The 13,510-nt window shown below is 58.7% G+C and overlaps 1 protein-coding gene across 1 annotated transcript; it reads left to right on the forward strand.

Moving 5' to 3' along the window:
- The first annotated feature begins 2 nt into the window (after positions 1-2).
- LOC147086739 (uncharacterized) lies at positions 3-13,242 on the forward strand. The gene is made up of 4 exons (XM_085978311.1): positions 3-60; positions 6,945-7,355; positions 10,596-10,704; positions 13,085-13,242. Exons 1-4 carry the CDS (start codon positions 3-5, stop codon positions 13,122-13,124), a joined length of 618 nt encoding a protein of 205 aa, XP_085834437.1. The 3' UTR covers positions 13,125-13,242.
- Positions 13,243-13,510: the final 268 nt, after the last annotated feature.

Consider the following 13,510-nt stretch of genomic DNA (forward strand, 5'->3'; position numbering starts at 1 on the left):
GAATGGAGTTTTTGGTTGTCATTCAGATTCTGAAATCAGGCATATTTGTGAGAATTTTTGGTAGAAATTCTCCCTGATGCCCTGATATTTTCCACAAGCTGTGAGGAAGTGCATCTCTGTCTCCACCACTCCCTGACTGCAGTGAGAGCATATCCTGTCCTCTCTTGGCAGCCTGGTCTGCCTGTGTCTGCCTTTTTCGATCGCTAGGCTATGTTCGCTAAGTCTGTACCTTGTCAAGGTTCTTCTCAGTTTGTTATCCTTTACCATGGTCAGGTAATCAGCTATGTTGTATTGTCTGTTTAGGGCCAAGTAGCAATTGAGTTTGCTTTGGGTTTTTGTTGTTTCTGCCCAATATGTCAGATATTTTTCCTTTTGCTTAGCGACGATTGTGTTGGGTCGAATTCTTTGTGTTACCCTGTCACTGTCCTGGGGCTGGTTATTGTTAGTATTGTTAGTAGTTACTTCACTGAGTCCCAGGACTAATTGACTGAGGGTATTCTTCTTTATGGTCAGCTCTTGGCATTTCAGGGCGTCGTAGTGATAGCATTGGGGATTGCTCATTTGTAGGTGATTCCAAAATTTGGTGGCTCTTTTTTGGATAGTGATTATTAATGGATATTGGCCTAGTTCCGCCCTGCATGCATTGTTTACTGTTTTCCTTTGAGTCCGGAGGATACTTTTACAGAATTCTGCATGTAGGATCTCAATTGGGTGTTTGTCCCATTTTGCAAATTCTTGTTGAGTTAGCGGTCCCCATACCTCACTGCCATAGAGTGCAATTGGTTCAATTACTGATTTGAAAATTTTGAGCCAAATGCTAATTGGGATTTCTATTTGGATTGATTTTTTGATGGCATAGAAAGCCCTTCTTGCTTTCTCTTTCAGTTCATTCACAGCCAGTTTGAAGTTTCCCGTAGAACTGATTTTTAAGCCCAAGTATGTGTAGTTAGTGGTTTGTTCAATTTTGGTTGTTCCTACTGCGAAATTTATTTTGGGTCCCTGATGTTTGGATCTTTGCTGGAACACAAGGACTTTGGTTTTTTGGGATTTATTGTCAGGGCCCAAGTCTGGCAGTACGACTCCAGCAGGTCCAGGTTTTGCTGTAGCCCCTCTCTCTCTCTCTCCCACACTCCCTCTCTCTCTCCCACACTCCCACTCTCTCTCCCACACTCCCTCTCTCCCTCCCACACTCCCTCTCTCTCTCCCACACTCCCTCTCTCTCTCCCACACTCCCTCTCTCCATCCCACACTCCCTCTCTCTCTCCCACACTCCCTCTCTCCCTCCCACACTCTCTCTCTCTCCCACACTCTCTCTCTCCCACACTCCCTCTCTCTCTCCCACACTCCCTCTCTCTCTCCCACACTCCCTCTCTCTCTCCCACACTCACTCTCTCTCCCTCCCACATTCCCTCTCTCCCTCCCACACTCCCTCTCTCCCTCCCACACTCCCTCTCTCCCTCCCACACTCCCTCTCTCCCTCCCACACTCCCTCTCTCTCCCACACTCCCTCTCTCCCTCCCATACTCCCTCTCTCTCTCCCACACTCCCTCTCTCTCTCCCACACTCCCTCTGTCTCACCCACACTCCCTCTCTCCCTCCCCACACCCCTCTCTCTCCCACACTCCTCACTCTCTCCCCACACTCTCTCACTCCCTCCCACACTCTCTCTCTCTCCCACACTCTCTCTCTCCCACACACCCTCACTCTCCTCCCACACTCCCACACTCTCTCCCACACTCCCACACTCCCTCTCTCTCCACACACCCTCTCTCTCTCCACACACCCCTCTCTCTCTCCCACACTCCCTCTCTCCTCCCACACTCCTCCTCCCTCTCACACTCTCTCTCCCTCCCACACACCCTCTCGCTCTCCCCCCCACCACACACACTCCCACACACCCTCCCCACCACACTCCCACTCTCCTCCACACTCCCTCTCTCCCACACTCCCTCTCTCCTCCCACACTCCCCTCTCTCCCACACTCCCCTCTCTCCCACACTCCCTCCCACACTCCCTCTCTCCCTCCCACACTCCCCTCTCTCCCACCCACACTCACTCTCTCCCACACACCCCTCCCTCTCCCACACTCCCACTCTCCCACACTCACCACACTCCCTCTCCCTCACCCACACTCCCCCTCTCTCTCCCACACTCTCTCCTCTCCCACACTCCCCTCACACTCCCCACACCCTCTCTCCTCCCACACTCCCTCTCTCCTCTCCCACACTCCCCTCTCTCTCCCACACTCCCCTCTCTCACACTCCCCACTCCCACTCCCACTCTCTCTCCCACACTCCTCCTCCCTCCCACACTCACACTCCTCCCCACTCCTCTCTCTCCCACACTCCCTCTCTCTCTCCCCACACTCCACACCCTCTCTCCCACACTCCCTCTCTCTCTCCCACACTCCCTCTCTCTCTCCCACACTCCCCTCTCTCTCCCACCCTCCCTCTCACCTCCCACACTCCCTCTCTCCCTCCCACACTCCCTCTCTCTCCCCACACTCCCTCTCTCCTCCCACACTCCCTCTCTCCCTCCCACACTCCCTCTCTCTCCCACACTCCCTCTCTCACTCCCACACTCCCTCTCTCCCTCCCACACTCCCTCTCTCCTCCCACACTCCCTCTCTCTCTCCACACTCCCTCTCTCTCTCCCACACTCCCTCTCTCCCTCCCACACTCCCTCTCTCTCCCACACACCCTCTCCCCTCCACCTCCCTCTCCCTCCCACACTCCCTCTCTCCCTCCCACACTCCCTCTCTCCCTCCCACACTCCCTCTCTCTCCCACACCCCTCCCCTCTCCTCCCACACTCCCTCTCTCTCTCCCACACTCCCTCTCTCCCTCCCACACTCCCTCTCTCTCTCCCACTCCCCTCTCTCCTCCCACACTCCCTCTCTCTCTCCCACACTCCCTCTCTCCCTCCCACATTCTCTCTCTCTCTCTCTCTCCCACACTCCCTGTCTCCCTCCCACACTCCCTCTCTCTCTCCCACACTCCCTCTCTCTCTCCCACACTCCCTCTCTCCCTCACACACTCCCTCTCTCTCTCCCACACTCCCTCTCTCCCTCCCACACTCCCTCTCTCCCTCCCACACTCTCTCTCTCCCACACTCCCTCTCTCTCTCCCACACTCCCTCTCTCCCTCCCACACTCCCTCTCTCTCTCCCACACTCCCTCTCTCTCTCCCACACTCCCTCTCTCCCTCCCACACTCCCTCTCTCTCCCACACTCCCTCTCTCTCTCCCACACTCCCTCTCTCTCTCCCTCCCTCCCCTCTCTCCCTCCCACACTCCCTCTCTCTCTCCCACACTCCCTCTCTCTCTCCCACACTCCCTCTCTCTCTCGCACACTCCCTCTCTCTCTCGCACACTCCCTCTCTCCCTCCCCCACTCCCTCTCTCTCTCCACACTCCCTCCTCCCTCCCCCACTCCCTCCTCCCTCCACACCCTCTCTCCCTCCCACACTCCCTCTCTCTCTCCCACACTCCCTCTCTCTCTCCCACACTCCCTCTCTCACCCACACTCCTCTCACCTCCCACACTCCCTCCTCTCCCCACACTCTCACTCACCCTCCCACACTCCTCTCTCCTCCCACACTCCCACTCTCCTCCCCACACCCCTCTCTCCCACAACCTCTCCCACTCCCACACTCCCTCCACACTCCCACACCCCTCTCTCCCACCACACTCTCTCTCTCTCCCACACTCCCTCTCTCTCTCCCACACTCCCTCTCTCACACCCACACTCCCCCTCTCCCTCCCACACTCCCTCTCACTCCCACACCCCACTCCTCTCCCACAACTCCCACTCCCTCCCACACTCCCTCTCTCTCCCACACTCCCTCTCTCCCTCCCACACTCCCTCTCACCCTCCCACACTCCCTCTCTCTCTCCCACACTCCCTCTCACCCTCCCACACCCTCCCCCCTCCCACACCCTCCTCCCACACTCCCCACCCTCCCTCACACACTCCCTCTCCCACTCCTCCCTCCCACACTCCCTCTCTCCTCCCACACTCCCTCTCTCTATCTCCCACACTCCTCTCTCTCTCCCACACTCCCTCTCCCTCCCACACTCCCTCTCTCTCTCCCACACTCCCTCTCTCCCTCCCACACTCCCTCTCTCCTCCCACACTCACCTCCTCTCACTCCCCACACTCCCTCTCTCTCCCCACACCCACACTCTCTCCCACACACCCACTCTCACCCCACACTCACTCTCTCTCTCCCACACTCCCTCTCTCCCTCCCACACTCCCTCTCTCACTCCCACACTCCCTCTCTCTCTCCCACACTCCCTCTCTCCCTCCCACACTCCCTCTCTCCCTCCCACACTCCCTCTCTCTCTCCCACACTCCCTCTCTCCCTCACACACTCCCTCTCTCTCTCCCACACTCCCTCTCTCTCCCACACTCCCTCTCCCTCACACACTCCCTCTCTCTCTCCCCACACTCCTCTCTCCCTCCCACACTCCCTCTCTCTCTCCCACACTCCCTCTCTCTCCCTCCCACAATCCCTCTCTCTCCCACACTCCCTCTCTCTCTCCCACACTCCCTCTCTCTCTCCCACACTCCCTCTCTCTCTCCCACACTCCTCTCTCCCTCACACACTCCCTCTCTCTCTCCCACACTCCCTCTCACCCTCCCACACTCCCTCTCTTTCTCCCACACTCCCTCTCTCTCTCCCACACTCCCTCTCTCTCTCCCACACTCCCTCTCTCCCTCACACACTCCCTCTCTCTCTCCCACACTCCCTCTCTCCCTCCCACACTCTCTCTCTCCCTCCCACACTCCCTCTCTCCTCCCACACTCCCTCTCTCTCCCCCACACTCCCTCTCTCTCTCCCACACTCTCTCTCTCTCCCACACTCCCTCTCTCTCTCCCACACTCCCTCTCTCTCTCCAAACTCCCTCTCTCCCTCCCAGACTCCCTCTCTCTCTCTCACACTCCCTCTCTCTCTCCCACACTCCCTCTCTCCCTCCCACACTCCCTCTCTCTCTCCCACACTCCCTCTCTCCCTCCCACACTCTCTCTCTCTCTCTCTCCCACACTCCCTCTCTCCCTCCCACACTCCCTCTCTCTCTCCACACTCCCTCTCTCTCTCCCACACTCCTCTCTCCCTCACACACCCTCCCTCTCACTCTCCCACACTCCCTCTCTCCCTCCACACTCCCTCTCTCCCTCCCACACTCCCTCTCTCTCTCCCACACTCCCTCTCTCTCTCCCACACTCCCTCTCTCCCTCCCACACTCCCTCTCTCTCCCACACTCCCTCTCTCCCTCCCACACTCTCTCTCTCTCTCTCCCACACTCCCTCTCTCTCTCCCACACTCCCTCTCTCCCTCCCACACTCCCTCTCTCTCTCCCACACTCCCTCTCTCTCTCCCACACTCCCTCTCGCCCTCCCACACTCCCTCTCTCTCCCACACTCCCTCTCTCTCTCCCACACTCCCTCTCTCTCTCCCTCCCTCTCTCCCTCCCACATTCCCTCTCTCTCTCCCACACTCCCTCTCTCTCCCACACTCCCTCTCTCCCTCCCACACTCCCTCTCTCCCTCCCACACTCCCTCTCTCTCTCCCACACTCCCTCTCTCCCTCCCACACTCCCTCTCTCCCTCCCACACTCCCTCTCTCTCTCCCACACTCTCTCTCTCCCTCCCACACTCTCTCTCTCTCTCTCCCACACTCCCTCTCTCCCTCCCACACTCCCTCTCTCCCTCCCACACCCCCTCTCTCTCTCCCACACTCCCTCTCTCTCTCCCACACTCCCTCTCTCTCCCCCACACTCCCTCTCTCTCTCCCACACTCTCTCTCTCTCTCCCACACTCCCTCTCTCCCTCCCACACTCCCTCTCTCCCTCCCACACTCTCTCTCTGCCACACTCCCTCTCTCTCTCCACACTCCCTCTCTCTCTCCCACACTCCCCCTCTCCCTCCCACACTCTCTCTCTCTCTCCCACACTCCCTCTCTCTCTCCCACACTCCCTCTCTCCCTCCCACACTCCCTCTCTCTCTCCCACACTCCCTCTCTCCCTCCCACACTCCCTCTCTCCCTCCCACACTCCCTCTCTCCCTCCCACACTCCCTCTCTCTCTCCCACACTCCCTCTCTCCCTCCCACACTCCCTCTCTCCCTCCCACAGTCCCTCTCTCTCCCACACTCCCTCTCTGTCTCCCACAATCCCTCTCTCTCTCCCACACTCCCTCTCTCCCTCCCACACTCCCTCTCTCTCTCCCACACTCCCTCTCTCTATCTCCCACACTCCCTCTCTCTCTCCCACACTCCCTCTCTCTCTCCCACACTCCCCCTCTCTCTCCCACACTCCCTCTCTCCCTCCCACACTCCCTCTCTCTCTCCCACACTCCCTCTCTCCCTCCCACACTCCCCCTCTCTCTCCCTTGCTCCCTCCCTCTCTCCCTCCCACACTCCCCCTCTCTCTCCCTTGCTCCCTCCCTCTCTCCCTCCCACACTCCCTCTCTCCCTCCCTCACTCCCTCTCTCTCTCCCTCCCTCTCTCCCTCCCACACTCCCTCTCTCTCTCCCTCCCACACTCCCTCTCTCTCTCCCTCACACACTCCCTCTCTCCCTCTTTCCATCTCTCCCTCGCTCCCTACCACTCTCCCCCTCTCTCTCTCCCTCCCTCTCCCTCTCTCTCCCTCCCACGCTCCCTCTCTCCCTCCCTCCCTCCCTCCCTCCCTCCCTCCAGCCCCTGTGCCCCTGGAACTGATAATGAAGCCTCCAGTAAGACATTTAGCAGCTTGGAATGGTCAAGGCGAATAGCGCAGATGGATTTAAGGGGAAGCTGGATAAAGACACGAGGGAGGAAGGAATAGAAGGATGGGGTGAGATGAGGAGGGGGGTAGCATAGTCCAGTTGGGCCGAATGGCCTGTTTCTGCACTGTAAACTGGCTGTGATTCTATGTGATGCCTTGTGTCTCTCGCTCTCCCTCTAGATGTGGTGCCAAGTGTCCATCCTTCAACAGCCGCCGTCGCCTGGCCCCAGTCCCGGCCGGAGATCCTGGCCCTCAACACCTCGGTCACGGTCAGGGCCCGGGTGGGCTCCCCGGCCACGCTGAGCTGCCGGATCGTGGCGCTCCACGCCGGCCCCGACACCCGCTACCGCGTGCGCTGGGACTCGCCGCGCGCCCCCAACCTGACCGTGGCCCAGGTGGACCAGGCCACCGGCCGGGCCCCCCGGGTCGACCCCGGCTACCGGGACCGCGTCACCATGACCTCCCGTGGCCCCGACAGCGAGCTCCGCTTCCGCTTCGTCAAGGAGGGGGACCCCAGCGAGTACCTCTGCAAGGCCGGCATCTCCGGCAGGAGGGGTGAGGCCGTCTCCTCCCCCGTCTTCTTACTCAAGGGTAGGTGTGTTTGTGGGGGGGGGGAATGAGTGGGTGGGATTGGGAGGGGGAGCGACATGGGACAGGGATCTCCCCCCCTGCAACCGATCAGGACCCGTGGCATCAAGCGAGGGCAGGTTCGGTCTGGCCGGCGATGCCCCCCATAGTCGAATATCTAGCCGTCCAGGCTCCCCGTCTCCTCCCCTCCCATTCTTATTGAATGTGTGTGTTGGGGGAGGAAGATGATGTAAAAAGACTACTGAATACTTGGTTTGAGTATAAAACAAGGCTTTAATCAACTGCTTCAAAACCATGAGATTCTAGTTACATCACTAGTTCCTGGTTACAGAAACATCCTGAGCAAGCTGGGCTCACGCCTGAGTATTTATACTCCTTGGACGGCGCCACCAGCTGGCCGCCCAGTGTTACTTCATGAGTCATGATAAGATTCATGACATGCCCCCCAAACCCCGCCACCCTCCACCCACCCCGCAACTGATCACGATACATGTTTTTCACCCAGAGAGTGGCGGGGGTCTGGAACTCACTGCCTGAAAGGGTGGTCGAGGCAGAAACCCTCATCACATTTAAAAAGTACTTGGATACGCACTCGAAGCGCCGTAGCCAACAGGGCGACAGACCGAGAGCTGGGAAGTGGGATGAGGCTGGAGAGCTCCTTGTCGGCCGGCACGATGGACTCTTTCTGTGCCGTAATTTTCGATAAATTTCTCTGGCGTCAGGTTCCGTCCGTCCATCCGGCGATGCCCTCCGCAGTTGAATATCTCCCGGTCCGAGCTTTCCGTCTCCTCCCCTGAAGGGTAGGTGATGTGTGCGTGTGTGTTGGGGGAGGGGTGAGAGAGGACGATGGGTCAGGCATTCCACCCCCCACCCCACTTCAGCTCACAGTCCGCGGTGTCAAGTGAGGGCGGGGTCGGTCAGGCGATGCCCTCCATTGTCGAATATCCGCCGTCTCCTCCTCCCGTCTTCTTACTGAAGGGTAGGCGTGTGTGTGTGTGGGAGGGGCAAGGATGCCGATTAGAAAGGGACCCCCTGGGTTGGGAGGCGGAGGAAGGTAGGGTAGGTTCCGGCCGGCCGGCGACGCCCCCCTTAGTCGAATATCCCGCCGTCTGGGGCGGTACTGAGGGAGCCCCGTACTGTCGGAGGGGCAGTACTGAGGGAGCGCCGCACAGTCGGAGGGGCGCTACTGAGGGAGCGCCGCACTGTCGGAGGGGCGGTACTGAGGGAGCGCCGCACTGTCGGAGGGGCGGTACTGAGGGAGCGCCGCGCTGTCGGAGGGGCGGTACCGAGGGAGCGCCGCACTGTCGGAGGGGTGGTACTGAGGGAGCACCACACTGTCGGAGGGGCAATACTGAGGGAGCGCCGCACTGTCGGAGGGGCGGTACTGAGGGAGCACCACACTGTCGGAGGGGCAGTGCTGAGGGAGCACCACACTGTCGGAGGGGCGGTACTGAGGGAGAGCCGCACTGTCGGAGGGGCATTGCTGAGGGAGCACCACACTGTCGGAGGGGCGGTACTGAGGAAGCGCCGCACTGTCGGAGGGGCGGTACTGAGGAAGCGCCGCACTGTCGGAGGGGCGGTACTGAGGGAGTGCCGCACTGTCGGAGGGGCAGTGCTGAGGGAGCACCACACTGTCGGAGGGGCGGTACTGAGGAAGCGCCGCACTGTCGGAGGGGCGGTACTGAGGGAGTGCTGCACTGTCGGAGGGGCAGTGCTGAGGGAGCACCACACTGTCGGAGGGGCGGTACTGAGGAAGCGCCGCACTGTCGGAGGGGCGGTACTGAGCGAGCGCCGCACTGTCGGAGGGGCGGTACTGAGGGAGCGCCGCACTGTCGGAGGGGCGGTACTGAGGGAGCGCCGCACTGTCGGAGGGGCGGTACTGAGGGAGCGCCGCACTGTCGGAGGGGCGGTACTGAGGGAGCGCCGCACTGTCGGAGGGGCGGTACTGAGGGAGCGCCGCACTGTCGGAGGGGCGGTACTGAGGGAGCGCCGCACTGTCGGAGGGGCGGTACTGAGGGAGTGCCGCACTGTCGGCGGGGCAGTATTGAGGGAGCCCCGCACTGTCGGAGGGGCGGTACTGAGGGAGCGCCGCACTGTCGGTGGGGCGGTACTGCGAGAGAGCCGCACTGTCGGAGGGGCGGTACTGAGGGAGCGCCGCACTGTCGGAGGGGCGGTACTGAGGGAGCGCCGCACTGTCGGAGGGGCGGTACTGAGGGAGCACAGCACTGTCGGAGGGGCGGTACTGAGGGAGTGCCGCACTGTCGGAGGGGCGGTACTGAGGGAGCGCCGCACTGTCGGTGGGGCGGTACTGAGGGAGCGCCGCACTGTCGGAGGGGCGGTACTGAGGGAGCGCCGCACTGTCGGAGGGGCGGTACTGAGGGAGCGCCGCACTGTCGGAGGGGCGGCACTGAGGGAGCGCCGCACTGTCGGAGGGGCAGAACTGAGGGATCGCCGCACTGTCGGAGGGGTGGTACTGAGGGAGCGCCGCACTGTCGGAGGGGCGGTACTGAGGGAGCGCCGCACTGCCGAAGGGGCAGGACTGAGGGAGCGCCGCACTGTCGGAGGGGCGGTACAGAGGGAGCGCCGCACTGTCGGAGGGGCGGTACTGAGGGAGCGCCGCACTGTCTGAGGGGCGGTACTGAGGGAGCGCCGCACTGTCGAAGAGGCAGTACTGAGGGAGCGCCACACTGTCGGAGGGGCGGTACTGAGGGAGGGCCGCACTGTCGGAGGGGCGGTGCTGAGGGAGCGCCGCACTGTCGGAGGGGCCATCTTTTGGGATGAGACATTAAACCGAGGCCCTGTCTGCCCTCTCAGGTGGACGTAAAAGATCCCATGACTATTTCGAAGAAGAGCAGGGGGGAGTTCTCCCCGGTGTCCTGGGGGGCCAATATTTATCCTTCAACTGACATCACAAAATCTGGTCATTTATCACATTGCTGTTTGTGGGAGCTTGCTGTGCGCAAATTGGCTGCCGTGTTTCCTACATTACAACAGTGACCACACTTCAAAAGTGGTTAATTGGCTGTGAAGCGCTTTGGGACGTCCTGAGGTGGTGAAAGGCGGCGGAGAAATGGGAATCTTTCTCTCCTCCCTTAAGACGCTCCATAAATCCTCCCTCTTTGACCGAGCTTTTGCTCAGCTGTCCCGAACATCTCCTTAACGTGGCTCGGTATCTGATTCGCCACCTTGACTCCGTCTAACCATCGTCTTTCTTTTCCTCCTCCACTCACCTTGTCCGCACAGGTAAACAGAAGGTGCTGCCCGCGTCGTCGGAGACGGCCACCCTTTGGCTCATCCTCCACTTTTTCGTCGTGCTGTTTGCCATGGCGATCGGGATAGGGTCCTGCTTCCTGTGAGTACCGTTAGGCTGCAGAGGTGCCTGCACAGGGCATGCTCCGTAGCAACAGGCCCGTTCCATCGAGGCGTGCAGTCTGTGATTCCCCATTTCACAATAACTCAAATCCCAATGGACCCAACCCCTTCCCATTCACTCTCATTGTACACAATCCCACTGGACCCAATCCCTTCCCATTCACTCCCATTGTACACAATCCCAGTGGACCCAATCCCTTCCCATTCACTCCCACTGCACACAATCCCAATGGACCCAATCCCTTCCCATTCACTCCCACTGCAGACAATCCCAATGGACCCAATCCCTTCCCATTCACTCCCACTGCAGACAATCCCAATGGACCCAACCCCTTCCCATTCATTCCCACTGTACACAATCCCAATGGACCCAACCCCTTCCCATTCACTCCCTCTGTACACAATCCCAATGGACCCAACCCCTTCCCATTCACTCCCACTGTACACAATCCCAATGGACCCAAACCCCTTCCCATTCACTCCCACTGTACACAATCCCAATGGACCCAATCCCTTCCCATTCACTCACACTGTCGACAATCCCAATGGACTCAATCCCTTCCCATTCACTCCCACTGTACCCAATCCCAAGGGACCCAACCCCTTCCCATTCACTCCCATTGTACAGAATCCCGATGGACCCAACCCCTTCCCATTCACTCCCACTGTACACAATCCCAATGGACCCAACCCCTTCCCATTCACTCCCACTGTACACAATCCCAATGGACCCAACCCCTTCCCATTCACTCCCATTGTACACAATCCCAATGGACCCAACCCCTTCCCATTCACTCCCACTGTACACAATCCCAATGGACCCAACCCCTTCCCATTCACTCCCACTGCACACAATCCCAATGGACCCAACCCCTTCCCATTCACTCCCACTGTACACAATCCCAATGGACCCAACCCCTTCCCATTCACTCCCACTGTACACAATCCCAATGGACCCAACCCCTTCCCATTCACTCCCACTGTACACAATCCCAATGGACCTAACACCTTCCCATTCACTCCCACTGTACACAATCCCAATTGACCCAACCCCTTCCTATTCACTCCCACTGTACACAATCCCAATGGACCCAACCTCTTCCCATTCACTCCCACTGTACACAATCCCAATGGACCCAAACCCTTCCTATTCACTCCCACTGTACACAATCCCAATGGACCCAACCCCTTCCCATTCACTCCCACTGTACACAATCCCAATTGACCCAACCCCTTCCCATTCACTCCCACTGTACACAATCCCAATGGACCCAACCCCTTCCTATTCACTCCCACTGTACACAATCCCAATGGACCCAACCCCTTCCCATTCACTCCCACTGTACACAATCCCAATGGACCCAAACCCTTCCTATTCACTCCCACTGTACACAATCCCAATGGACCCAACCCCTTCCTGTTCAATCCCATTATATAGAATTCCAGAACCAGTTATATCTCCTGTGGGACAGTGTAGAGGGAGCTTTACTCTGTATCTAACCCGTGCTGTACCTGCCCTGGGAGTGTTTGATGGGACAGTGTAGAGGGAGCTTTACTCTGTATCTAACCCCGTGCTGTACCTGCCCTGGGAGTGTTTGATGGGACAGTGTAGAGGGAGCTTTACTCTGTATCTAACCCGTGCTGTACCTGCCCTGGGAGTGTTTGATGGGACAGTGTAGAGGGAGCTTTACTCTGTATCTAACCCGTGCTGTACCTGCCCTGGGAGTGTTTGATGGGGACAGTGTAGAGGGAGCTTTACTCTGTATCTAACCCATGCTGTACCTGCCCTGGGAGTGTTTGATGGGACAGTGTAGAAGGAGCTTTACTCTGTATCTAACCCGTGCTGTACCTGCCCTGGGAGTGTTTGATGGGACAGTGTAGAGGGAGATTTACTCTGTATCTAACCCGTGCTGTACCTGCTCTGGGAGTTTTTGATGGGGACAGTGTAGAGGGAGCTTTACTCTATATCTAACCCGTGCTGTACCTGCCGTGGGAGTGTTTGATGGGACAATGTAGAGGGAGCTTTACTCTGTATCTAACCCGTGCTGTACCTGCCCTGGGAGTGTTTGATGGGGACAGTGTAGAGGGAGCTTTACTCTGTATCTAACCCCGTGCTGTACCTGCCCTGGGAGTGTTTGATGGGACAGTGTAGAGGGAGCTTTACTCTGTATCTAACCCCGTGCTGTACCTGCCCTGGGAGTGTTTGATGGGACAGTGTAGAGGGAGCTTTACTCTGTATCTAACCCCGTGCTGTACCTGCCCTGGGAGTGTTTGATGGGACAGTAGAGGGAGCTTTACACACAAGGCTGCATGCATCAGAAATCTGCGACACTCAGGTTTGGGAATTGTGTTTTTAACAGGACCGGAACCAAGAAACAAATCCTACCGGAGCATGTCTGAGGAACGCGACGAAGCGGCGATGTACGCTGGGGTGTGGGGGAGCAAGGAGAAATGTCTGAAAAAAGAAATTCAATTTTTAACGAAATCACTTAATAATAAAGACTCAGATCACAGAGAATGCCCTGTGTCAGTTTTATATCTCTGAAGTTAATCCACCAGGACTGCATTAATCTCAATCAATTAATAACCTGGGCGTGTTAGGAGGGGCAGTACTGAGGGAGTGCCGCACTGTCAGAGGGACAGTACTGAGGGAGCGCCACACTGTCGGAAGGGGGGTACTGAGGGAGCGCCGCACTGTCGGAGGGGCGGTACTGAGGGAGCGCCGCACTGTCGGAGGGGGGGTACTGAGGGAGCGCCGCACTGTCGGAGGGGCGGTACTGAGGGAG

Source organism: Somniosus microcephalus, unplaced genomic scaffold, assembly GCF_052327205.1.
Source record: "Somniosus microcephalus isolate GS21.2 unplaced genomic scaffold, FLI_Smic_1.0 unresolved_chr7, whole genome shotgun sequence".
Taxonomy (NCBI): Eukaryota; Metazoa; Chordata; class Chondrichthyes; order Squaliformes; family Somniosidae; genus Somniosus; species Somniosus microcephalus.

Excerpts from the sequence above, each read along its gene's own strand:
- LOC147086739 (XM_085978311.1), top strand. The coding sequence starts at position 3 with ATGGAGTTTTTGGTTGTCATTCAGATTCTGAAATCAGGCATATTTGTG. Across the intron at positions 7,356-10,595 it reads CCCCGTCTTCTTACTCAAGG|GTAAACAGAAGGTGCTGCCC; the intron begins GTAGGTGTGTTT and ends TTGTCCGCACAG. Across the intron at positions 10,705-13,084 it reads GGGATAGGGTCCTGCTTCCT|GACCGGAACCAAGAAACAAA; the intron begins GTGAGTACCGTT and ends TGTTTTTAACAG.